At 39.1% G+C, this 27,597-nt stretch overlaps 1 protein-coding gene across 3 annotated transcripts in view; it reads left to right on the plus strand.

Moving 5' to 3' along the window:
- Nucleotides 1-27,597, plus strand: part of CDC14A (cell division cycle 14A) — a 121,210-nt gene that overhangs the window by 79,896 nt on the left and 13,717 nt on the right. For all 3 annotated transcript variants that reach the window (XM_038412213.2, XM_038412211.2, XM_038412214.2), the window contains exons 9-13: nucleotides 4,697-4,927; nucleotides 7,685-7,823; nucleotides 19,672-19,831; nucleotides 23,680-23,795; nucleotides 26,083-26,130. In XM_038412213.2, coding sequence (XP_038268141.1) covers nucleotides 4,697-4,927; nucleotides 7,685-7,823; nucleotides 19,672-19,831; nucleotides 23,680-23,795; nucleotides 26,083-26,130 — 694 coding nt within the window. The remainder of the gene's footprint in view (nucleotides 1-4,696; nucleotides 4,928-7,684; nucleotides 7,824-19,671; nucleotides 19,832-23,679; nucleotides 23,796-26,082; nucleotides 26,131-27,597) is intronic.

Here is a 27,597-nt window from a genome sequence, read left to right on the forward strand (position 1 = left end):
GGTTCTGCTTCACTGTTATCAAAGGACTTGGAGTCATTTTCTTCAGACTCAGAAGTGGGGTCTTTTTGTGTCCCATGCAAAACAGGATGCATACCCTCCATCAGAGCTTTGGAGTTCATGGGTCTCACAGCAATTTGAGCAGTGGCACACCTCGGAGACAGTGGCCTATGCAAGTATGGGCCCGGACACCACCATGTTATAAGTCTTTCTGGACACCATCAGGTGTCCCTCCCCCAAGTAGGACCTCCCTTCACCCACCTGAGTTGACTTCTGAGGGGTGGTCAGCACCTCGGGGAACATTCTCTTGAGATGTGGTACAAAGCATCTGGAAATTGCTCAGACAGCTTTTCCACTACAGAAGACCGACCAGATGTTGCCTCAGTATCCTGGTACATCATCTTCCTTGTCACCAAGTGAGGTTATAGAGATGGTGAGTGGAGGATTGCAGGGTTCACCAAGAACTGCTTAAAAGGGTGGCTTTGGTATTAGACATTCAGGAGAAGAGGTCCGCAAGAAATGCCACAAACTAGTGGATAAATTAGCTTTGATGGCAGCCTCCTGAGTTGCACTCCCAATTAATGAAGCAATTGGTAGACCCCTTCTTCCTTTCCTTCCCTTCCCTTCTTCCAACAGTGAAACAGGCAGAGATGTCCCTTTTAAGGGTTTTGAACACTGCTACTGTCACCCAGCCCCAGGGTCTTTGGTGGTGGCAGTAGCTAACGAACAGGAGGGATAGGGGCATCAAGTGTTCACACCAAAGGGGAAGGCGTCGAAGAGACTGGACTTGTTTGGCCATAAATTTTATTCAGCAGGAGGGCTGCAACTTACAGTTGCTAACCAGCAAACTCCTCTGAGTTGTCATGACTACCCTCTGGGAAAACATCCTGAAGTTTAAAGACAGGCTAAAGGAAGATTCCAGGCAGGAGTGATGGTGGAAGAGAGCAAGCTGATGGCCAGGATCACTTGGATTCAGCGGACTCAGCAGTTCAATTCATGGTGTCTGCCATATCTGTGAATCAAACTGCATATGCATATGACTGCAGTCTTCTGTTCTTCTCATGAAGTATAACAGGTCATTCAAGATCTGCCCTTTAGAGGTCCTTTTTGGAAAAGATAGACAATAGGTGACATAGTTTAAAAGGTTTCAGGGCAGCTCTAAAGTCGCTTGGAATCTATACACCAGCTACAAAGAGGAAGCTTTTTGCCTCAGCTACAAGACCTGCTGAGAAAAAGGGGCAGTAATTATTGGAAACAATCACCTCCTCACTCCTCCTTTGCGGCAGCAGATTCCTCTTGTCCAGCTGTCCATTCTAAAACCGTATTTTTGACAGGTTTGTCAAGGGCAATATACCAGTTCATACAGCCCCATATGTTTTCCCAATCCTCTATACCACTTTCTTCATGCTCTTCAGGGACACTCTCACAAGACCATTCTTCAGCAGGAGGTTCAGTCTCTCCTTCTATCAGTAGCCCTAGAGGAAGTTCCTCTGTTTCTCAGGGGGAAGGGTTTTTGTTCTTGCTATTTCCTTATTCCCAAAGCAAAAGATGGTTTCAGGTCTATTTTAGATCTAAGAGAGTTAAATAAATACCTGAAGAAAATAAAGTTCCACATGGCTACCCTAACTTCCATTATTCCTTCCCTAGAACAAGGGAACTGATATGCTGCCCTCCACTTACAGGAGGCTTACTTTCATATAGTGACCTGTCCAGATCAGCAGAAGATTTTAAGGTTCATGGTGAATGGAACCCACTACCAATTCACAGTACTTCCATTCACCTATCAACAGCCTTCCCACCAGTGCTACAACTGGTTTAACTCCACTGGGTGGGATAAATGGCAGCAGGGGAATAAATGTGGGCTGTGTGAGATCCCTCCAAATGCCACAGTGACTAGCATTTGATGTCCACTGTGTTCCATGGAGTACCCTACCATCAATGACCTTTGTCTGCTTTGCTCCCCACACTGTTCATCCTCTGTGTCATCCAAGACTTCTCTCCTCACTGATCAGAGCCCCTCCAATCCTCAAGCTGCAGATAGTCAACAACTTTAAATTGCTTGTTTGAATTTGAGGAGGATCATCTCATCTCCCACCTGACTGCCAAAGCAACACTCTTAAGCACAAAGGACAGGACTCTTCTCCTTTTTTTTTCTGGGTTCACAGTCCTAGGGCAATTAACACTTTTCTAAAATAAGCAAACATAAAACAGCAAACGTCTCTTTTTTTAAAGATACCCCTTGGCATAACATTTTTCTCAGACCACAGCTGATGGAGGGAAACTTTCCTTCCACTCAGCACATTTTAATGAAGATGATTTGAGTTGCTTATTCGCTAATGAAGATGTGGAGGAATGCTTGATTTGAGCTATTTGCCTTTCAGATAGCCAACCAATAGCCCAGTCTCTCCAGGACCCTCTCAAAATGAGCTTTAGGAAAAGCGGATCAGTTTTTCTCATTCTGGAATCTCTTGAGAAGATTGTTGATTCAGGTGGTCCATTAATAAGAGCTCTTTGACATACCAAGTCTAACTGGATAAGGGCACCAGATTCTTTTCTGTTCCAAAGATTGATTCATTCTTTCTTAATCTTAATAGGACCTGATCTGATGAAAATAAATTCTAATCCCAGCTGATGAGCAGAAGATTTTATGGGCTGTGGAAAATCAAACATTCCCATAAAAGTGGTTTTAATCACCTTCTGTTGCTTTACATATTTTTATAGCATTCACAGTATCTGCATGAATGGCTCTGTCCATCATCCACTCCTTATTTCACTCCAGAAAAAGAGGCCCCATAGAAATAAAGGGCACTAAAAAAGCTGGATTTTGTCAAGATAACAATACCTGTCCTCTGCAATGACACCTCCTGTGATTGCCAGTTTCTCTGTTGGATCTCTTCTCTGCAACGCAGTAGGTCAAATAAGTATATGCCTTTGGAAACTAGACACAGGCACCCCTTCTAAATACATCCTGGTTCAGTCACTCTTCGATATGGCAAAGCTCTTTTAGTTTCTACAAAAAACCCTTAAGGTATCCTCTGACCTCAATAAAATGTCTCTCTATCGATCCCTGTGAACTCCTTGAGGGAACATCAGGACACTTTCCTGAAACCACGACTTCCATCCCTCTCAAAACCACCAATCTTTTAGTCAACTGAATTTCCTGGCCTGGTGAACTTTTATTTTCTAGCACCAGAGGGTTTGCCCCAGAGGTATAGTCTTCTCAAGACAGTGAAATTTTGCTGTCCCAGGCCCACCTTCCTCTGGAGGAAACCTGAAAAATTTCTTCTCAAGCTGAGCCAATACCACTTCTGACCTATGAACTCAAAAGGTTCTCAGACAGGGCCTTCTCAGGCTTGCAAGAGCCTCTCTGAAGACAACGTGAAAAGACAAGCTTCTAGTTTGTGTAGGGGATCACCTTTCTCTTGGAAGAATAACCATGGCCCTGTCTAATCCTGGCTTCTGATCCATTTTTTTTTTCTTGGGGTCATAGAGGTCTGGAGGTCCTCTTCAACTTCTCTGTGCAAAATTCACTTCAGAATGGAGACTCCAGCTCTCAGGTTCAAAGAAAAAGCTTCCTGTAACATGTTTTTATTTGCAGGATTTAAACTTAATTAACTGTTTCTTAACAATCCTAACATTAATATTAAGGTAAGTTACTGCTATAAAATTAGCCGTAAGGCAGTGGAGACTTATTACATAAATGGTGAAATCTTGTCCCTTTTGAAGTCAATGGGAGTTTTGGCTTTGACTCCAATGGGACCAGGATTTCACTTAGTTGCTACGAGTATTTAGTTTTAAATGTTTATTTAAGTTTATTTTCTCCATTCCTCTATATGCCTATATAGTCATGAAAAAAAAATTTTCATAGGAGAAATTCTGACTAATCCTATCTCCACTTGGCACAGCCAAACTTATTGCTGGGAAGAAATTCAGGTTAATAACCCAAATCAAGAAAAAAGATCTGGCCTTTTCTTAACAAAAGCTGCTATTTTCTCCACATGAGTTACCCTCTCTTAACCAACAATAAACAATGGGAAGTTCAGTTTGGCTAGGTCTACTATCCACAGAAATAAAGGTTAAAAATAAAAAAGAAACAGAATACCAATTTAAAATTAAAGCGTCTTGTGATAAACCTAATGCACTAGCATAGTAGTAGCATTGCCAACATATTCTTTACATATTGTACTGTAGCTTCTTAGTTGCAGAAGGTGTCCACTTGTTCTAAGGCTCTTGGCCTGTGGCTCCATAACAAATACACATCTACACCATTATGGAATCCTACATTCATATACATGCCCCACTTTAAAGCAGATAATCCTTCATTATAAGAATAACTTTAGAGTGTGAGTGGGTGTCTGATGTATTAATTGTAAACCTAACTTATAACACACAGGACATTGCACAGTACCTAAGAGACATTATGCTTTAATGTCTTCCGATACTTTATTTGTAAGAATAATAGCTTTATAAACCTCACGCTAAAGCTTTATGTTAATTTTTAACACATCTTAGCATATTTTTTCATATAGATATATTTACCTTTTATTAAAATGTCAAATGTGATTGTTTACAGCATTAGTAAAAAGTTTTCATTCAAAAACATCTTCATTTGTTTTGGTTTTTTAATGGAGGTTTGGATTTGTGTGTCAGGTAGGTTTTAGTGATTTACTAATGGGTAATCTTTTTTTGTTTCTTTTAGGTTATCCTCTTCACGCACCTGAAGCCTACCTTCCCTATTTCAGGAAGCATAATGTCACATCAATCATAAGATTAAACAAAAAGATCTATGAGGCAAAACGTTTTACAGATGCTGGCTTTGAGCATTATGACCTGTTCTTCATAGATGGAAGCACACCAAGTGACCATATAGTGCGACGGTTCTTGAACATCTGCGAGAATGCTGAAGGTGCTATAGCTGTACACTGTAAAGGTATGTAAAAACCTAACACAGTGTACTCAGGAGTTTTTAGTTCAAAATAAGAAAAAGCATTTGCCAGTTCTGAAAATAATTTTGCTTAAGAGTTTTTGATCCTGTGCAGGTTATCTTCATTCTACAAAGAGTTCACATTAAATTTTTACTCCAGCATGAGAACTATACATTATATTATTTGCAACTCAGTGCTATTCATGGTTTATTTTTTTTATTCCATATAATGATGCTGCTGTTTGTTTTTGTTTATTTCGCTAAAGATCTCTCTAGCGTTTATAGAAAATGGGCTAGTAGATGTTAAGAGGCACACAGTCTTCTTCATGCTTCTGAACTGCTGCTATGAATTTTGTCTAAAGAACATTTTTTTTAATTGTAAAATACAATTTTGCAGTTACTGGTGTAGCCTGAGGAAGAGTAAAACATCAAGTACATTGTGCCATAACTTAATACTGGGTAACACGTAATAAAATCTTTATACTCTTCCTGGCATGACACTTTTTGTTAGCTATAGCATTGAGGGACTTAATGTATCTTTTTTTTTTAGTAATCAAATATGGATTATGTCTCCAATTAAAATGTTAGACAAAGGAGAACTGAATAGGTTGCACAGTAGATCAGTTCACTAGAACTTGATCTCTCATAACATATGAAAATAAGTGGTTGCAAATTAACTCCCATTCGTGATACTGGTGTCACAAAGCTTTTTATCTTGATGCATCAAGCACAGTTAGTGGTGGTTTTCTTCAAGATTATACAGAAAGGACTAGCAGGGTCATTGAAGATCAAGAATGAAGTGTATGAACGGAGTTGTATAGAGTGGCTAGCGAAATGTTTCTTTGCACTATGCCTCACTCGGAACTGTGGTATTCATTTGTCATTTCTATGAGCACTAAATTTTCCTACAAAATGTTTAGAAAAAAACTAAGTTCAGGTGTGTAACAATCCCCTACCAGAAGTTGTCAGCAGGCTTTTTGACAACAATAACACAGAGCTGTATGGCTTGAACTAAAGTTGTAACTTAAATTATTGATGATAATAGTAGATTGTTATCCTTTATGTGGATTAGTTACTAGAGGGACATGATAGACTTAACATTTGGGTTACAAGTATGTGACTCTAAATGCTCTAAATTCAGTGTCGTACATTTATATTGTTGAACTAGTTGTCAGTTAGTTCAATAACATACTGTCTGAAGATCAACTACTTGGCCTTTATTCCTTCCTTGGGCTCTACTAAATCTATAAGATACAAATTCAGTGTTCATTCATACTTAATATACTGCATAGTAGTTGTATTACTCTCTTGCTTTGCCAAGGATGTTTCTACAGCTTCCAGGTTAGAAATCACTTGTTACTGGAGCTGTTGTTAAAATCATTTAATCTGAAAGTTTGCTATTGCAGGTGTTTCACAGCCTTAGTTTTTTCACATAGCTTTTCTGCTGAAACCTTCAGTATCAAATATGATTTAATAAAAACTATTTTTGTAGATCAGAGAGTGTTTTCTTTTTCAGACAAATAATGTGAGTTGTTAAAGTTTGAGAAATCTATGTATAAATTGCCTTCCCGACACAAACTGCATGTCTGTCTCTAATGTAACACTGTTGTCTTTCACTTCAACTCATTCTACAGAGCTAGTGCTGTAATAAATAGAATCCGCTCATTATTTGTTCTTGTGACCCCATTCATCCCATTTCTTAAATTATTTTAGCATTCTGAGAAGTCAGACAGCAAGATTAGTATTCCTTGATTAAATGTAGAGTGGTGGTTGTTCTATATTAAATGGAAAAAAAATACTAGATAGAAATGTAAAAAGGGTTTCATCTCAACAGTTACTGTTAGTGCAGAAACCATAGTTAGGCAGCTAGTGGACATCTGCAGGTAGACCATACTGTAAATATTTTATTGGGGAGACAGTGTGGTCTAGTGGATAGAGCACAGGACTGGAACTGGGCAAATCCCTATACTATTGCTAACTTGCTATTAACTTTGATATGTCCCTTAGCTTCTGTTTCTTAATTTCCTTTGTGTAGAACAAGTTGTTCATTGCTTTAATCGGTTTAGATTAAAACAGTTATCGAAATACTAAGTAGTATTTATTTTTTTAGTTTCACCAACCTGCAAAAAAAAAATAAAAAATTAAGTTGAATGAGTGTTCATTTAATAACACGATATAGTGATTCCAGAAAGTTAATTTGGGTCCCAATCCTGCCAATATTTAAATGTGAATATCTTTTCACACCCATGCTTAAGTGTTTGCAGGATTTGAGCCCTAGCTTGTAAAGTGGTCAGTCTTAAAATTTTCTTTCTACTTTATCAGGAAACACATTTTGCTTTTTTAACATTTATTATAGGATATTAAATACATTTTTGTATTTTATAATCAGTTATAAAAATTAAAAGCTTCCTTTAAAAATTCTTTATTGAAATAAATTTCAATCTAAAGAGTTTTAGTGGTAAAATGATGCAAATTACAATGAAATCCACAATTCCATCTTTCTTCCATGTTTTCTTAAACATTTCTACTCAAACAAATTTCCAACAATTTGATACTTGTTTAGGTATCTGGCCAGCTTTATTTCTAAAACATAGCAAATTGAATAAGAAATTAAGCAAAAATCACAAATCCAACATCAGAGGCATGGATAAAATTTCAGTATAGAGATGTGGTATGGGGGGAACACTTTGGTTTCAAAATACTTAAGTGTTGTATGTGTATTTTGTATATCAATATTTATTTTGATACTCTTGTCTCTTGTAGCTGGTCTTGGGAGAACAGGAACATTGATAGCCTGTTACATAATGAAACACTATAGGTTCACGCATGCTGAAGTCATTGCTTGGATTAGAATATGTCGGCCAGGCTCTATTATAGGACCCCAGCAGCACTTTTTGGAAGAGTGAGTATAACGTCTTTTATTACTGTAGGTAGTCTACTGCTTCTAACCATCTCTATTTTTACCCATTTGTAGTATCTACCAAATCTTATCTATCTAATTTGATAGGGTTTTGTGTTGCCACCCATCATCACCTTAGTGTTTCACTATCTTCCACATAAAATCAGTAGCAATTGTGACATCTCCATGGAATCTCTGGCACTGTTCCTTTATTGGAGTTAAAACTCTCCTGGATTTTGGGTTTGATTATTTTTGGGGTGTGGGAAAAGGGGTCTGGGAGTTGAAAGGGGTGTCAGTGTTGGAGGCTAAGCCTGTGATTATCCAAGGAGGATGAATGTGGGGGGAAAAGTATGTGATAATGTATTTAAAGATGGTATCTTATTGCATATGCACAAGTATCCTTAATTCTGACATTTCCTGATTTTTGAGTGCTTGACTTCGGACTCTGAATGTTCTTTTAATGACTGAGTGTAATATCCTCAGCTTTTTAAAAAAGCAAACTGAAAAAACAAATTCCGTAATGTGTCATTTATATTGACACCTACGTGGGTCATCACCAGGATTGGAATCTTTAGGTCGACCTCACAGCCCTCTGCCAATTGAGCTAATGAAGTAACTGATAACAGTAGTAGGTTATCATCCTCTATGTAAGCTAGCATTGGAAGTGGGAATAGGACACTTTGCCATTGGATTTCACAGATATTTGCTGACAGCAGAGGCATGGTACATACAACTCGGGAATCTTCTGTTCCTTTCCAGGCTCTGAAGGGGAGTGTGGTTTGGTGAGCACAGACTCTTCTGCCCATTACCTCCCCTCCCACCCCAAGCTTAACTTCCTATCCAACACAAAATACATTTTAAGATGACCACTGTAAATGTGCATTATTATGGGAAAAATCTAACAGAGGATGTAGTGTCCTTAAGAAAAACTAAGAAATACACAACAGTCTTGCTCCATCCCAGGCCCTGCCCCTTCCTTCAAGGCCCTGTCCCTGCCTCTTTTCACCACCGTTCCGCCTCCGCTCCTGAGGGTGGCCATAAATAACTGGTGCCTCCTCATACCGGGGGGGCATGATCTAAATGGGGGTCCCATGACCAGGAACATGTCATCTCTCTTCTCCCCTTCCGCCTCCATGGTGTCCCCTGCACCCAGTCTGGGGCCACTGTGCTCTCCCCTACCCATGTTACCTGCAAGGTGGGGTGGGGTGCTCTATCCTCCCTCTGCACCTGCCCCCCTCCTTCCCCCAGCACATTCCTGGCAGGAGGGAGCTGCTTCTAATGCCAGCCCCTCCCAGTCGCTGCTCTGCAGCTTAGCAGCTGTCTGGGAGAGCCTGGCTGGGGAGGCAGCTTCCACTCCCTACCTGGGCTTAGCTGCTGGGGACCATGGCTGAGCGAGCTGGAAACATGCCAGGGGGTGGGGGACTCTGGCTCGCTCACCCCCAGTTCCTGGTGCCCGAGCAGGAGCTGTCTTCCCAGCCAGGCTGAGCAGGCTCTCTGACAGCCGCCAGCATCAGCCCACCACACTGCAGAGCAGCATCCCAGCGGCCGGAAAGGATTGGCTGGTCCCACCCCATCTGCTCCTGGACTTCCGCTCCCCAGTGTCTGGGGCATGCGTTGCCCAGGCCAGCCCCCTCTTGCACATGCCACCGCCAAACAGCTGATGGGGTAGGCAGGAGATGCTGGGGGGCGAGGGGGAGGAACTGATTGGTGGGAGACACTGGAGGGGGAGGAGGAGCCCGCCAGTGGGTGCTGAGCACCCACTATTAATTTTCTGTGGATGCTCCAGCCCCAGAGCACCCACGGAGTCAGCGCCTATGCATAGAGATTAAAAAATGACTAGTCCAAGGTCACACAAGAGAAACCTGTGCCAGAATTTGAATTGAGGATTCATACCTTTAATATCTATTGTTGCAGAATAATAGTACTGTTTGAGAAATACATTCTTCTGGTGTAGTGTAAATGTGGTGATTGAGAAATAATTTACTTCATCAAGATTGATTATAAAATGGAAATATGAAAACTTAAAACATATACACGTCTTGTTTCAGAAGCTTCTAAAGGACAGTAGAACAGTGATGGCCAAAGTGGTGGTTGTCTTTATTTTTAAAAAAATGCTTGAGTGTAGTGTTGCTTAGCAATACCCAAAGCATCTTTGATGTATTCAGGTTCAAATAAAGCCTAGAGCTGTGGCAGATTGAGATTTTGGCCTGAGAAAAAGAAATACGTTATTTTATTATCTTTACCTTAAGTTTGATACCAATGGTTAGATTTGGGTCACAAACCCATTTATTTAGTGTCTGATTTTTAATACCTTTTCTGTAAAATAAATAAATAAAATTATTATATCTAATAATTTAACACACATAGTCAATGAGTCCTGTGGCGGTGCCATTCTAGTCTGATGTCCCCGACTGTCAGCTTTCTCTTGGCAGTAGGGCAGAGGGTTGTCTGGAAAGATTAGTGAAAGCGCTGGATAGACTACCTCTTAGCCAGCTGGGTTCCCAGCACCAGCCACTCGCTCTGCCCTCCTCCACTCTGTACACCTCGCTCATGCCCTGATTTAGTTAGGGCTGAAGGTTCTCTCCTTACTCCCCCACCCCAAAGGGAGGAACATCCTAGCCTATATTCAGCAGCTCCCTCTGGGGAGGGGCCCTCTCCCTGGAATAGGAAGGGGGCTTTGCATGTGTGTCACAGATTGTGCTAAACTAACATTTATTTCAACAAATGTAAATACAACCGTCTCAAATTAGCCTATTACTCAGAGCGTTAGTATTCACTCAATTGGACTTGCATGCTGTGACATAACTCTTGTTCTGCAGCACTCCAATGTGGCAAATTCCTGATTTTAGTGTAAAATGCAGGGAAGTTTTAAAATGGGGTTATACATTTTTTTTAACCTTTCTCTTTTTTCAGGTTTTTGTGCTGTAGATTTTTGTATTGGCAACAGAAGACTTAATTTTAGAAGTTGTTACAACAGAGCTCGAGGTTTTATTACCTGGGGACAGTTAAGGCTTTTGGCACCTGAGAAAACATGGAAGGTGGTTTGGGGTTGTGCTTGTGTTAAAATGTGAAGCAGTGAAATAGGTAACAGATTTGCTATTTAAAATATCATTAGTATTCAGAGTGAACAACACATAGAGATAAATGGAGCAACTCATGCTTGTCTTAGAGTTGCTGTTCAGGCTGTAAGCAGCCCGAGAAAGCAATTCTGCATTGATTTGCACATTGTTCTCATCTGGAAAGTTATCTTCCCAAACATGAGAGCTAGAAGCACAATTTATATATATAAAATACACATAGCCCTCTTATAAATGATGTTAAACTTCATGAGCAACATGATTTCAGTTTTTCCTTGTTGGAGCGATGGCAGGATTCCTCTACAGCTCCATCTCCTATATTAGTTGTTTTCGTTTTAAAAATTCCCATCATGTTCTTCCGAGTTAACTTGGCTGACAGCAGCAGCTGTGTAATTTCAGATCATTCTTAAGAATACTGGATATTGACTTTCCTCACTCTGTATAGGAACACTTTTTCAACTATCTAATCCTGCTATATTTACTGATTATCTGACCTCCCAGTGAGAGCTTTTCTCTGAGGCAATGCATGCACATAATCCAATCTCTTTTTGGTTTATTGCTGTAGTGTCACACTTCCCCCCCCCCCCCCCCAACAGGAGCGATATTATCCTATACTTCTTATGGGAAAAGAAGGTGAATAGAGAAGATTCGAGAAATAGATTATTGTTCCTTTTTAAAAAATGTAAAAAAAAACTAAATTGGAGCTAAAAAGATTTATTCATAGTGAGATTTATGTGTTATGCTCCAACTTTTATGAATATTTGGAGCCAAAAGAGAGAAATCACCTCAGGTAATTAGTTCACACATGCTGCAAAATATGCATATATTTGCTATGTGTGGTAATAAAGTATGTATTCAGTGCATCTATCGGGAGGTACAAATTCATCATCCTAAACCAGTCAACCAGACTTTCTTTCTCTTCTGCCACAATCATGTAAAAACATATTATTTGAAATTATTTTAAATTATATTGATATAGGCCTGTCTTTACCACTGACTTTATTGCTACACTATATTCATCTTTTAAGCTTATACAAAGGAATATACGTTTTATGAGGAATGAAAGGTTTCCAGTTCACTTCTGCATATGCTTTTGTGATGGTCACTCATCTTTGGGATTTAGGCAATGGTTTTCATATTTAACATAAAAAGCTGTTCATTTTCATTGAGGAAAATGGAGTAGGTAGGAGTAAATGCATTGCTTCAGTTTCCTACTGCTTTTCTGAGGAGCAAAGTGTCAAGAAAATCAACTTGATAGTAATTTTGTGAAAACTGTTTACCATGCTCTGTGCCGCAGTGTACTGTACTGGTGAGAGGAGTGAACTTTCAAATGATCTGTACTGCCACTTTTATTAGGCTATGTAAGTTTGCTTTCAAAATTTAGAGTTAATGGACAGCACTAAAAACAGTGTGTTCCAACCTCTGCTTTACATGTAACATACTTTGAATGAAGAGAGTAAAGACTATCACTGTAACAAGGCACATGCTTGCATCCCAATAAGCTTGTTACAGTCCTTGGGCCCTGTAAGTGGAGACCTGGGGCTGGAAAGGAACTGGAAAAGGGCTCTCTGCATCTGCCAGGCAGAAGGCTTGACGCAGGGGAAACCTGCAGGGAGCAGGAGCTGGCTAGGGAAGGCTATGAAGAAGGGCTGTAAGGACTTTGAAGCCCTAGAGACAAGGGCTAAGACAAGATTCTGATGGGTGGTGAGACAGGTTGCTTTTTTGTTTTTCAGAGTAGCAGCCGTGTTAGTCTGTATTCGCAAAAAGAAAAGGAGTACTTGTGGCACCTTAGAGACTAACAAATTTATTAGAGCATAAGCTTTCGTGAGCTACAGCTCACTTCATCGGATGCATTTGGTGGAAAAACAGAGGAGAGATTTATATACACACACACACAGAGAGAACATGAAACAATGGGTTTATCATCCACACTGTAAGGAGAGTGATCACTTAAGATAAGCCATCACCAGCAGCGGGGGGGGGGGGGGAAGGAGGGAAACCTTTCATGGTGACAAGCAAGGTAGGCTAATTCCAGCAGTTAACAAGAATATCAGAGGAACAGTGGGGGGTGGGGTGGAGGGGAGAAATAGCATGGGGAAATAGTTTTACTTTGTGTAATGACTCATCCATTCCCAGTCTCTATTCAAGCCTAAGTTAATTGTATCCAGTTTGCAAATTAATTCCAATTCAGCAGTCTCTCGTTGGAGTCTGGTTTTGAAGCTTTTTTGTTGAAGGATAGCCACTCTTAGGTCTGTGATCGAGTGACCAGAGAGATTGAAGTGTTCTCCAACTGGTTTTTGAATGTTATAATTCTTGACGTCTGATTTGTGTCCATTCATTCTTTTATGTAGAGACTGTCCAGTTTGGCCAATGTACATGGCAGAGGGGCATTGCTGGCACATGATGGCATATATCACATTGGTAGATGCGCAGGTGAACGAGCCTCTGATAGTGTGGCTGATGTGATTAGGCCCTATGATGGTATCCCCTGAATAGATATGTGGACAGAGTTGGCAACGGGCTTTGTTGCAAGGATAGGTTCCTGGGTTAGTGGTTCTGTTGTGTGGTGTGTGGTTGCTGGTGAGTATTTGCTTCAGATTGGGGGGCTGTCTGTAAGCAAGGACTGGTCTGTCTCCCAAAATCTGTCATGCATTCCTACAACTACAATACCCACCTGCTGAAGTGAAGAAACAGATTGACAGAGCCAGAAGAGTACCCAGAAGTCACCTACTACAGGACAGGCCCAACAAAGAAAACAACAGAACGCCACTAGCCATCACCTTCAGCCCCCAGCTAAAACCTCTCCAACGCATCATCAAGGATCTACAACCTATCCTGAAGGACGACCCATCACTCTTACAGATTTTGGGAGACAGACCAGTCCTTGCTTACAGACAGCCCCCCAATCTGAAGCAAATACTCACCAGCAACCACACACCACACAACAGAACCACTAACCCAGGAACCTATCCTTGCAACAAAGCCCGTTGCCAACTCTGTCCACATATCTATTCAGGGGATACCATCATAGGGCCTAATCACATCAGCCACACTATCAGAGGCTCGTTCACCTGCGCATCTACCAATGTGATATATGCCATCATGTGCCAGCAATGCCCCTCTGCCATGTACATTGGCCAAACTGGACAGTCTCTACGTAAAAGAATGAATGGACACAAATCAGACGTCAAGAATTATAACGTTCAAAAACCAGTTGGAGAACACTTCAATCTCTCTGGTCACTCGATCACAGACCTAAGAGTGGCTATCCTTCAACAAAAAAGCTTCAAAAACAGACTCCAACGAGAGACTGCTGAATTGGAATTAATTTGCAAACTGGATACAATTAACTTAGGCTTGAATAGAGACTGGGAATGGATGAGTCATTACACAAAGTGAAACTATTTCCCCATAGTATTTCTCCCTCCCACCCCACCCCCCACTGTTCCTCTGATATTCTTGTTAACTGCTGGAATTAGCCTACCTTGCTTGTCACCATGAAAGGTTTTCCTCCTTCCCCCCCCCCCCGCTGCTGGTGATGGCTTATCTTAAGTGATCACTCTCCTTACAGTGTGTATGATAAACCCATTGTTTCATGTTCTCTGTGTGTGTGTGTGTGTATGTATATAAATCTCTCCTCTGTTTTTTCCACCAAATGCATCCGATGAAGTGAGCTGTAGCTCACGAAAGCTTATGCTCTAATAAATTTGTTAGTCTCTAAGGTGCCACAAGTACTCCTTTTCTTTTTTGTTTTTGTTTTGCATTTTATTATTTATAAAGACCTAGGAAGAGAACAGATGCTGAACTGTTTGAAGCATGATTTTCCTCCCTAGCTAGCAGAACAGTCCTTCCACTTACAACCACACTTTATAATAGATTTCCAGATCTTGTCAAGAAAAAGATAAATTAAATTGCTGCTGCACAGCTTTTGTCCTCATTCATCACTAATAGGTAATCCCTCTGACCTGAACAGTTTAGAAGCAATTCAGTGTTGTTGCTGGAACTTCCAGCAACTAAGCCCCACCGTTCAACTCAGGCCACCAAAATTTTCTCTGGCAGCAGAACAAGTTGGCAGTTCAATTTTGTTTCATAACTTTAATTTTTATTCATTTTCATGCAGTAGCAACTTCATTTCAGCTTCTAGCTCCTCCCACTCTCTCTGCTGAGCTCAAGGATCACTGGAGCATTGATGCTCTACCCCTCTGTTTCCTCCAATGCAGCAGCACCTCTTAGCAAGCTCCCTCTGCCCCCATCACAGTAGCAAAGAAACCCTGCACTCATTGAGCCAAGTCTAAGATGCTATATTTATAAGGTGATTTTTCAGGAACTTCACAGGATGAACTGGGCATGGTGCTTTGAATCAGATTGGCATGCCCTCTCCTCTCTCCCTCCTTCTACCACCCCCAAACCACAACTCTGCTGTGGGAAGGCTCATTGAGGAGCACGAGGGTTTCCAAGGAGAGGAGAACCCTCCCAGCCTGCTCCAGGAATACATCTCGCAAACCCCAGAGGCTTCAGATCCAAAAATAGAGAAGCAAGCGTAGTCTTTGTAAGGCATCATTTCATTTTGTTAATGAGCAAGTGGAATAAATATCAGGGTTTAAACCCATTCTTCTTTGCCTTTACACCCAGATGTAGTGTTTGCTGGGACTTTGTTCTCTGTAAAGTTCCTTCACTGTGCTTGGTATTAGTCCCATTTTCACCCTGCAGTATATGTAGGCATGCAGAGAAGCCTGTTACTCCTGTGAAGCCCTACCTCAGGCTGCAACATAATCGATATTGTGCCTTTCTAGCTTTTAGCCTATGAACCCTGGCTCTCTCAAGGAAAGGGTCTCAGATTTCAGACAGCAGTGTAATAAAAATTTTGCCTGTTTCTTTCTGTAGACCCTCACTTTGACAGGGAAAGGGAATCAGAATTTGAAGAGTAGCAAGAGGTCTCTCTCTGTCCCTCCCCATCTTCATGAGCTGACTCCACATTAGATTAGAAGGAGCACTTTAGGTAGTTTGTATCTACAACAGAAGTACATTCCATATGCAACTACATCATCATAGGATTACAGGGATGTAAGAGAGAAATCCCTTCCCATGTTCAAACTGGCTCCTGATTTTCTGAGTAAAGCCTTGATTGGTACTAGGTTTCTTCTGAAGTATTCAGATATCTGCTGGCCACCCTGGGGAAGCAAACACGTGTCCCTTCAGGCTCCTTGGTCTTTCTAACAGATTATTCTCACAATCAAGTTATTTGTCCAAAAAAAACCTGTGCATGACTATCACAGGACAGGAAACCACTAGCTCGCAAGGAGTTCATCAGTATTAATTATAATAAAATATCTATTTTCTCCTTCAGTCATAATTCGGTAGAGGGTTTTCCATATGTTCCATCTTTGAGGACGTTGTAATACCCAAATGGGGACTTTTGGTTTTAGCCAAAATGTTTTATTACAAAAAAATAGAAATTGCATAAGTTTCATGAGCCTAACATTGGCAGAGCCGTAGCCCCACCAATGAAAAGATGTTACACTCTCAGAAAGAGGATTTCCATCCAAAAAATCCCATTAACCGTAAGGGTGAGGAAGACTGCATAGAAATTTCAAAGCCTAAATTGTAGCCATTAAGACCAAAAATATTCCCTGTACTTAGTAAGGAACATCTCTTTGGTGGCAAGCAAGTGGTTGGTTGGTTTGTTTGTTTAGGGGTAGGATCCTCGCTTTCAGTTTGAAAGTTTTCTAGTTCACATTCTGATCAGACCTTTATAACAGCATGCAGACTGTTCTTTTTTTGGTATTTTTTTTCTGAGTTTTGAAATCATGTATGGCAAGATCAGTGGCTCCAAAATCAGTAGTTACAAAGAATAATTTTACCACCATTGTAAAGATTTGCAAAAATCTACAACTTCATTGCATCAGTCACTTCCTGACAGTGGTCATCCTTATCCGTTATCTCTAGCAGCTAGGATTGTTGGCACTATGCATTGATATCATTCCCTGAGATGGACTTCACAGAATGTTCCTCCAAAAAGTCTTTCTGAGAGCATGGACCCACTTGTTGTATGCAATACAAAAATAAGCATCATTCATGGTACATATCTGAATGTCCCCTTTTAGGCAGGTAAATACAGACAATATGCCGAAAGCCAACCCAGTTTTCACTCTGCATCCTTGCATGCTCATTGTGGAAGCAAGCCACACAAAGTGAGTAGTGTACGTGGAAGATTAGATGGTCCTGGGGTTATGATCCCTCACTGGGGGGGGGGGAAGAGCATCTAGCTCTCTTTCCAGTTCTGACCCTCTGCTATACAAATTTCCAAAATCTCAGGCTATTGCATCCTTTTACTTCAGCTCTATCAACTGCATGTCTGAGCAAAAAATATAAGAATACCCATACAAGATTTACCACTGTGGTCCATTGAGTCCAGTGTTCTGTCTCACAGTAGCCAGAGTAGCAGCAGCTTCAGAAGAAGGTGCATCAAACCCTGTAGTGGGTTTTATGGGATAAATTTCCTACAGGGGAAGTTTTGTCTACCCTCCTGTAGGTTAGAGATTAGCTTGCGCCCTGAAGCCTGAATCCCTTTTGAAATCAGTGAATAACCAGAGGTCAGACCTTCAGAAATAATGCCCAAGGCAGAGAAGAATTTGCTGTCTTTAATCATAGAGAGATGAAGTCTCCTCCTCCTAGACCACCACTTGCCTAAATGCAGTTGTTTGGACTTGCTAGGTAGCCAAAGAAGCTCCATGGCATGTGCAACAAAAAGACCAGACCTCTTAAAGCAAGGATATCTTCTTTGTCCAGACCTGGACCACTCACAATTAACAGCCTGGTGTTGAAGGAAAAGCGTAGTTCAGGAGTTCCCCATTAACCTCATTGATACATTTTGGACTCAAGACAGAACTCAATTAGGAAAAGGCATTGGTCTTGTCAAATTTAGTTTCTGGTTTGAGGACAAACCATTTCTTTGGGGCAGGGATGGTCTCTGTTATATTTTTACACTGCCCAGAACAACTGGAACCAGCCTGTAGATGTTTGTTACACAGATTTAATAATCACAAAGCTTACCACAGCAGAGACACTAGAGTTTCCCCAGGATAGTAGGTCTCACCAGAGAAAAGTAGGTAACAGCCCTACTAGCATTCTTTATTTAGGTATATTACACTCTCCAACTGATGTTGAGATTTAAACAAGAACAGATTAGACAAGCCTGTTGCCATCACAAGAACCCACACTCCTTTTGTCATAAAGAAAGGTTTCTGGAGCCGTAAGAATAATCTTTTCTGCCCAAGGTAAGTTCCTCTTACCACAATTCCTGGGAAATGGTTCTCCTACGACTTTTTTCCAGTCCTCAGCACTTCTTTGGCACAAATAGGCATTCCTGGAGCTCTAAAGATACCTCTCAAGCATTCTGATGGGAAGAAAGTGTCTGAGCCTTACCTGAGGAAGAAAGTCCAAGGTTTCCATCCTCTGCAGGAGGCATCCTTTGGTAGGAAGTTGCTACTGTGTTCCAGATAGTTCCTTAAATTATAGAGCTTTTGCTTTATATTGGGAGGCACAGTTTAATTTTTGCTTATTCTACTATAATGAATAACACTCTGCTTATCTACTCCCCACCTGCCCTCCATACTTCTGTGAATCATTGTTCACTATTTCCCATTTCTTATGAATGAGGAGAGAACCTATACAGCAGTATGAGAAATTTCTTACCTGATCATTTTCTTTGATAATAGATTCCATCTTCATTCAACTACCTTGGAAGTCTGATAAATGACTAAAACACAATTTGTAACAAAGTGAATATTTTCTGTAAAGGGAGACTTAAAAATGAAATTGCCTGTTAATATAATTTCAAGTTGTCGTCTTAATGCTAATATTCAGATCCTGGAGTGTTTCTAAAGCTTTGGAAAAACTCTTCTGTAGCCTGAGTTGAACCATGGGGCTTAGTCTTCGCGCCTTGTTGGATTATCTGCAAATTCCACAAGCAAGAAGCATTACTCATTTGTTATGAATGAGGAGAGATGTTCCTAAAGAAACATGTTACTAAAAATTCTTTCATTTCTCTCTGTACTCTCCATTATTACTACTAATATGAAACACAGTAGTGTCTGTGACTGCAGACTGTGATAGCATTTGTGCATACACAGCAAAAACAGTTTTTGTCCTAAAGAACTTCCAGCTTAATCTATCTCCAGTTTGCAAACTTACCCATCCCATAAATGGGTGGCACAGTGGATAAATGCTACTATTTTTTTTTTCTCCCGTGCACCTAAAAATCATCTACCCATTCCTGCAGCTGATACTCTTGTCTTGGTTCTCTTTACCTTACTTGTATACTTCCCCCAATCTCCTGCATAACTCAGCCGTGGTTTTGCTACTTATGATTAATCCACACCTCCCAAACTCATGCCAGTAATATAATACCCAATTGTCACGCATTGTGTGTGGGGCTTTAACATATTGTTCCAAAATGACTGAGTTCTGCAGTATGTTTGTTTTTCCGATTCAGATAAGCTTATTTTAAATAAAATCCTAAAGTATTTTAGAGCAAGGGACAGCTGGAAAATATATATCTGATGCACAAAACCATACAGGGATTCATATCTGATCTATGACTTTTTAAATTTTACCACTTAAGAAGAGATGTATCCATTTATTATATGATGTATTTATGAGGCAATATAAAAGAGAATATTTTCAGTTGATGGTTTGGCATGTTTCTCTCTCTGGTTTTGTCTGCGTGAAAATTTGTGGTTGATGCTAATTGGTTTTGGTTTAATATTAAACAGGAAGCAAGCAGTATTGTGGATCCAAGGAGACTTCTGCCGATCCAAACAAAAACAACAATCAGCTGATGATGGAACTGTGAATAAAATTCTTTCTAGCTTGGATGACCTTTCTGTCAGTGGGAGTTTTAGTAAAGTACAAAACTTGGATCCACGTGGGGAGGTAAGCATTCACTGGAAGAGCCAGACACCAGCGGGGAGAGCTCATAACTTTTAATAATGAACTATACCTAATTTAGTGCTTTTTTCCATAATATAGTGCCTGTTACAAAAATCACATGTGAATGCAAGAAGAAAATACATCCTTTTAAATTTATACATATTAAATGAAGACAGTAAAAATAAAAAGAACGAAGAATGTCTCGGTGTATACTAATAATAATGAAAAAGAAGAGCAGAAAACAGCCAAAATGATAAAACAGCCATCAGTGAGGGAAAATGTAGAATTCAAAATGAATGTAAATTCTAAGGAAAAAAATGTTTGGGCAACATGAATATTTATGATAAACAACACAAAAGTGAAACTTAAAGCTTATTTGTTATCCATTTCAAAACGTAAATTCAAGATTAGCATCTTGATCAGACAGGATGAGAATAGCTATATTGGTAAATATGTTGGCTGAAAGAATATGGCAGCTACCTGATATTTAGTATTTTGAGGAAAGAAAGCAGCTAAACAAACCCTGGCCACTACCCACTGAAATGGAAGATGGCATGCCTTGTGTGACTCTTTGGCAGCTCCATTGATTCAGTCATCCTGGTTTTCCAGTCAGTTCTACTGAAACCTAGATTTTTGTTCCAGTTTCAATACAAGTCTGGATTTATCCCATTACCTAGGCTGTCCCAATAGTGCTTTTTGCTGCAAGGCACTTCGTTGCCTCCCCCAATCACTTGGGTAGCTGCAGTTCTCATCTCCACTGGCTGATTTTCAAGTACTTAGCAAGGAGTGTAAGTGAATCTCCTCTGTGATGAGAATCACAAAAAGTACACAGAGGTGTGGAGACATTTTCCTGTTTGGTCAGCTGTCCTTAGTATAGCAAAATAAGCATTAAACATCTCTGTCTTCTGGATGTCATCAGTTCTTAGAAAGAAAAGGAGTACTTGTGGCACCTTAGAGACTAACAAATTTATTTGAGCATAAGCTTTCGTGAGCTACAGCTCACTTCATCGGATGTTAGCTCTGCTTCCAGCTAAGCAGAAGACCTACACTTTTCCTCATATTTCTCTTGCTCTTAGTGTATTTATAGAGCCTCTTTTCCTTGCCTTTTATGTCCCTTACTAGGTTTAAATCATTTTGTATTCTGGCATGAAGCCAGAATCCCAACCCATTTCCCTCATCCATACTGGAGGTCAGAACGATGAGAGATGGGGAGCCCCAGGCTGCATGAGACATGGAGGCATACCACCTTGTACAATGTGATGCTTGAGGCCTGTACCCAAGTAGCCCATTGGGTTACTGGGACCTTGCACTGGGTCCTTTTCTTAACCCAGTCACTGTACTGGAATCCACCAGAATTGCAACAAGTGTAATGTAAACCAGACTCTGGGATGTTAGATGGAAGATGAAATGGTCTCCATAGCCATTTGCCAATTTTTGCTATGTGGGAAACATCCCTTCCAGACCTCAAATAAAATTTGATGATCAGCATAGCCCTCAGCATCATAAGAGGTATACCATGTCATATAAGATGGGAAGGGGTGGCGTTAAAACAAAGCAAAAATGGCTACCAGCCAGCAAGTGGGCAGAAATAAATCCCTCTGTTTTTTCTTCCCAGTCTTTGCAGGTAGTAACCAATGAATGATCCCAGTCATCTATGCCAGCTGGAGCATGCGGGACAGGCTTAGAGCCCAGACTCGCTTAGAAATCAGGTGGATTGGGATCTTAGACACCAAAGCATTAACCCTATCACCTGCGTTATTCACAAAATAGTTAACGTTCTTCAGTATTTCCTTTATGTAAATATTTCTTTATTGAAATGATAAAAGGAGTATCGATTAGTGCTTTGCTTAGCCAGATTTCTGTTTTACAGTGTTCCATTTTCAACCTTTTTTTTTTTTTTTTTAGATTTTTAATTTGGATGTAAAACAAAATAAAATTCTCAATCAAATTATGTAGGTTGTGTTTTGGGTGGAAGGAATTGTTTTAACTTCTATATTAAATTTGAAAAACTATTTGGATATTTTTGAGTTGTAAAAGTTATTTTTGAACAATAAAGAGAATGTATTTTTGGGATGCTGTTTGTTCTTTCTGTAATGTAAATTGGTTTAGGCTTTCTATAAAAACTTGGTTATGATAGTACATAATTAAGTTGCTTTTTTTAGTGTATTTTCAAGGAGTTAAATTACTGAAGTTTAAAATCGGGTAATTTAGATTTTCCCCCACCCATAAATATTTCTAAGAATTCTTGCAATGTTAAATGCATGGCTTTTGAAGCAATTTTAATCTAATCTGGCTAAGGACCATTAAAAATAGAAACTGTGTCTAAGTAGCCATTCAGCGTAACGTAGTCAGTCCAATTTAAATGGAAGATCCCATGGTACATCTGGTATTCTTCATGATAGCTGTATTCAGAGCTTGTATCGGAGAACAATGAGAAGTGGCATTAATCTGTGGTGAAGCTGGACACATGCTGTTTGTTACCAAGTTCTTTTGAAAATCATAATTATTGATTATATCTGCCACAACTTTAGAAAAGAGCAAACTCTCTAGGAACTTGGAACCATCCACACTTTTTCTTCTCTTGTTTAGTTTAATGTCTCCTAATTATTATAGTGTAAAATTTCCATCTTTTTTTCTATTAAAATTGTAGGTTAAGGCACTTGAATCTTTACTTCCCTTGCTTTTCCTATTATGCTATTTACCAAAAGTTTTTTGGTATCATACTTTTTATTTTGTGGAAAATACATAACCCGAGCTATACAGAGGATCTTGCGTCTGAAATACCCTAACTTGTACTACTTTTTTTTATTAAATTCAAAGTCCATGGAAGATAATCTATAACTTCTTAGATTCCTCAGTATGGATCTGATCCTGCTCCCACTGAAGTCCTTTGAGAAAGAGAGAGAGAGATGCATGCTATGAAGTTGACTATTGTACACTGTCAAGGTTTTATGTACTTGAAAACTGTTATGTCCCCTTCCAGTCTTCTCTTCTCCAGAGTAAACATACCCAATTTTTTCAATCTTCCCTTATAGGTCATGTTTTCTAGACCTTTAATCATTTGTATTGCTATTCTCTGGATTTTCTTCAGTTTATCTGCATCTTTCTTGAAATGTATCACCCAGAACTGGACACAATACTCCAGTTGAGGTCTAATCTGTACGGAGTAGAGCGAAGAATTACTTTTTGTCTTGCTTATAACACTCTTGCTAATACATCCCAGAATGATTGCTTTTTTTATAATGATGTTACACTATTGACTCGTATTTAACTTGTGATCCACTCAGACCCCCAGATCCCTTTCTGCAGTACTCCTTCCTAGGCTGTCATTTTCCATTTGTATTGTGTGCAACTGATTTGTTCCTTACTAAGTGGAGTACTTTGCATTTGTCCTTATTGAATTTCATCCTGTTTATTTCACACCGTTTCTCCAGTTTGTTCAGATAATTTTTAATTTTAATCCTATCCTCCAAAGCACTTGCAACCCCTCCCATCTTGGTATCATCTACCAACTTTATAAATGTACTCTCCATGCCATTATCTAAATCATTTATGGAGATATTGAAGAGAACTTGGACCCAGAACTGATAACTGCAGCACCCCACTCGATGGGCCCTTGCAGCTTGACTCTGAACCACTGATAACTCTCTGGGAATGATTTTCCAACCAGTTATGCGCCCACCTTACAGTAGCTCAGTCTAGGTAGTATTTCCCTAGTTTGTTTATAATTGCACTATCTTTCCCTTAAATTGTGGTCTCTGCAAAGCAGAAGTAATCTTTGAGGCACTGAAATTAGATCATTGTTCTAAAGATTTTGTGTTTTTACTAGAGTGCATCTTCCTTTGTTTTAGAATGACTTTGAAGACAATGCAGAGTTGGAATCTAAGAACGGCATGACACAGGGAGACAAACTTCGTGCCTTAAAAAGTCGGAGACAGCCGCGATCTGCTACAACTGGAGCTCTTAGGTAATCCTCTTCCAACTTTTTGTATTATTAAATTCAGTGTGTACTAATTCTTTATGGCAAGCATATGCTCGTGTGTTTTATAATTCTGACATTTACAAATTATGGTATGTAGACCTTTTAATTTTTAGATCTCTTTACAAACATTAATACTACCAACTTTTCAGTGAGTTAGGTAGGCGCTCAAATGGGGAATCAGGAACTGAGAGTTTAAGTGATTCGCCTAAGACTACAGAAGTGGTTAGTCTTTAGAGCTGGTATTAGGGGACCCTAGGTGCTATGGTAATACACGAAACAACAAACAAATACTAATAATTAGAACTCAAATTTCTAGCTCCTAGTCCTGTGCTTAGTCCACCATACTACCACACCACTTTCTACCCGCTATAAACGTTAAATTTATACATGTTTGTTGTTAGTTTAAAGTTCACTGCTTTCCACCAGAAATAGTTTGCACAATCTTAAGCTGCTTTCTTCAAAGGTTCTTCAGACTTAGGTCTTCGCCAAGTTTGTTCACACCACCCTTCAAAATCTGAAGAGGCAGCATGTGCTAATACTAAACAAAACCTTCAAGACTGGTTAATGTTAGCCGTTGATATTGTTGCCATTTGTCTGGACTGCATTTGTGGTAGCCAGATACTGCTTTGTAGTGTAAAAGCTTTCATAACTGTAACAACTTACTGATGCAATTTAATATGTGCATACAGCATTGTAATTAGCCAAGTAAAAGGCCAGTGCCCACATTTCAAGAAGGGGGAACTCATTTTAGCTAAAGGGGAGTAGTCTAATGGAAGTTTTCTTTGCAGACACATAGGAGAAAATGGATTTCAGTTTCCTGTCTCCTGTTACGAACTGGGAGGTAGTACCCTTTCACCCTTGGAAAAATGTTTTGTATTTCTCAACAGTGACACCTAGGGAGCTGTGGCAAGCACCATACCAAGTGCCACGTATTGTCCCTCAGGAAGTGTGTAGAGTTGCTTCCTGATGTGTGGACAGTTAAAGTGGATAAAAATGGTGGTAGTCCTAAAAGCTAAGAGAGATTCAGAAATGGAGAAACTCTAGAGTAGTATTCTCAAACAAGGATATTTTAATTTAAAATAAAACTTGTATTCCAAAGGAGAGAATTGTTCTCTCTGCCACTGCAGCAGTAAAGAGATTTTTATTGTGTCTGAGCCTTAATTAGTTATGCTAGAAGTATTCTAAGACAGAACTGAATATAATATGGACATATATATTGTTCTATTCCTTTCCATGTCTGTATTTTTTTTTCTTTGCTGCTGTTTACTAAAATAACCCTGTACCATCAGGCACCAAATGAAAATTTGAAAAATGCAACTCAAAATCCAAAGTATCAATTGTTATATTATAAATGTACACTTAAGATCACCATATAAAAGTTTACATTCCTATGAAAATAATCAACAATATATTTGGTTCCAATTTTAAATTATCTTTATTTCTCATGAGTTTTGAGTTCCATCTTGTAAAGCAATAACTATATGAAAGTTTTTAAGGATAACGTTAAATGAAATGCCATTTCAAATGTAATCTTAATTAAAACCGTTCAAGTCAAAATGCTTTGCTATTGCTTAGTAACTGCACATAAAAAGAATATTTAATATTTGGGTTCTTTTTTCATACTTTTGATTTCTTTATATTTTTTCCCCTTCTGCTCAAAAATGTCTTCTTTTTAGATATAATTGTAAAACATTGTCTATGCAAAAAATGTGATGCCAAAGTCTGTATTTAAACATATTGTGCAGTTCAAATGGAAGGCTTTTAAAGCTGAAGACATCATGAATAGTACTCTCCACATTCAGAAGTAAATGCAAACTTCATTTTTCATGTCACTTTTCCACAGTAAGCTGACCAGAGACTTGGTCTTCTAACCAATTTTCAAGCTACCCTTAAAGTGAAGAAGGAACAGAAGTTGTATTTCTATCCTTTAGTTCATATACTATGAGGAGGAGGACCACATAAATACTTAGATAGTTGACTTTTTATAACAGAATTTCCGTATGCACATATGAAGCTGGTACTGTGTGACAGGAGATGGCAGCTGATTATAGGTGTGATGGTTGTAGTTGAAAAACAATGTTTCAGGAGTACAATTTAAAAAATTATATATTTGTATGATGCATCTCACAATTTATATGAAGCATTTTCTACTTTATGTATGCAGCACATAAATAAAACATTGCCCAAGTCAGAGTCTTTGTTCTTAAATTTACTAAAAGATTGAAACTATACTTGCATAATTTTTTGTGACAAGCTGTTTTAATTACTTTAGGCTGGAAGATATGAAATTGCACACCAGATCAGTATCACAACCTTTCAGGTATCTATTTACTTAGTTAAACTTGTGAGAAAATGTTTAGTGCATTTACATTTCATTTTTTTTAAAATGTCTGTTGTTCTACTCTTTAACCTTTTAGTGCTTTGTCTTATCAGTTTGATTAATAGCAATTTGTTAGACTTCTGCTAATGATATTAAAATCTATTTTAAGTACCCATTCAAGGGACAGACAACAGTTGGTTAATTAGCACAGCTAGTCTTCTAGTAATGGTGGAATAAAAATTTTTTAGTCTTATAACTGGGCCTTTCCTAATTAAAGTCTGCCGGTTCTGTAAAATGTATAGTAATTTTATGAAGCTGATAAATGTCCTTTAGAGACTAGAAGGACGCTACTTCACTTGTGACTTGGATCAGAGTTAAACATTTCTGCAAACCTTGTGCCACATTAAAGATAATACAATTTAGTATGAAAAGTGGTGTTAATATTAAGAACCATATTAGAAATGGTACTACATATAAAAAGATAAATTTGAATCATTATCTCCAGCAGTTATTTCCATTGTGCCTGTCACCTGGTATCTAAGGTAGATAAATAGTACTATTTAGGGGAATGTATTTAGTAAACAAAAAAATATATTGGCTACAGTTGTCCCCAATGTGATTTTAAGAGACATGATTTTTAAGAGGGCTGATCTCCATTTTCCCCTTGTTTACTTTTGTCTACCTCAGAGACTCCATGGCACAGAGTTACAAGAGCTCCCACCCAAGACCATTATTACCATGTTATTTCAGTTGGAACCTTTTAAGAACACAAAGCCCTTTCTTTCCCCAAGAGCTGAACATACTGAGTGGCCAGCTACGGGAATGAGAGGATATCACAGTGTCACTAGACTTTAGGACTTGACCAAAAATATTTCTGAGAAACCTACAGCACCATATTTCTGTTGAATCATATTACTTAGTTATTAAAAGCCCAATTCTAGAAAAGAATAGGTGCTGAGTACTTTTTTACATCATTTAGAAGACAGGATGCTCAGCATCTCATAGGACCAACCCCTAAAACACAAGAATAAAGAGCAGAATTTAGGAACAAAAATGAGCTTTATCAGCAGCAGATTTTCAATCTAAAATTGGCAGTTACAACTTAAAAATTTTAGCATGCTCACAGAGTCTTTAACCAAGTAAGTGACTTGATACATTGAGGGAAAACTCGGTGGCTGTGAATAACAAATTGATGTGAACTTTTAATATCTAAAATTATCTTTATTCTGGTTCTTTAAACATACCCAGGGTTTATTAGCAAAAATGCATAAATAGGAGCAAATCAGAGCAAAGATTTTTATTTTATTTTTTTTATTTGGGATTTTTCAAAACTGATGTGAATGGGAGTTGTTGAGTGCTTACACTTTTGAAAAATCTGGCCACCTACTTAGTGCCTAAATCTGGATTTAGAAGCTTAACCCACTTCTGAAAATCTTGGCTCAGATGTTTAAAACAATTTATTTCTGA

The sequence above is a fragment of the Dermochelys coriacea genome, chromosome 8 (genome assembly GCF_009764565.3).
Source record: "Dermochelys coriacea isolate rDerCor1 chromosome 8, rDerCor1.pri.v4, whole genome shotgun sequence".
Taxonomy (NCBI): domain Eukaryota; kingdom Metazoa; phylum Chordata; order Testudines; family Dermochelyidae; genus Dermochelys; species Dermochelys coriacea.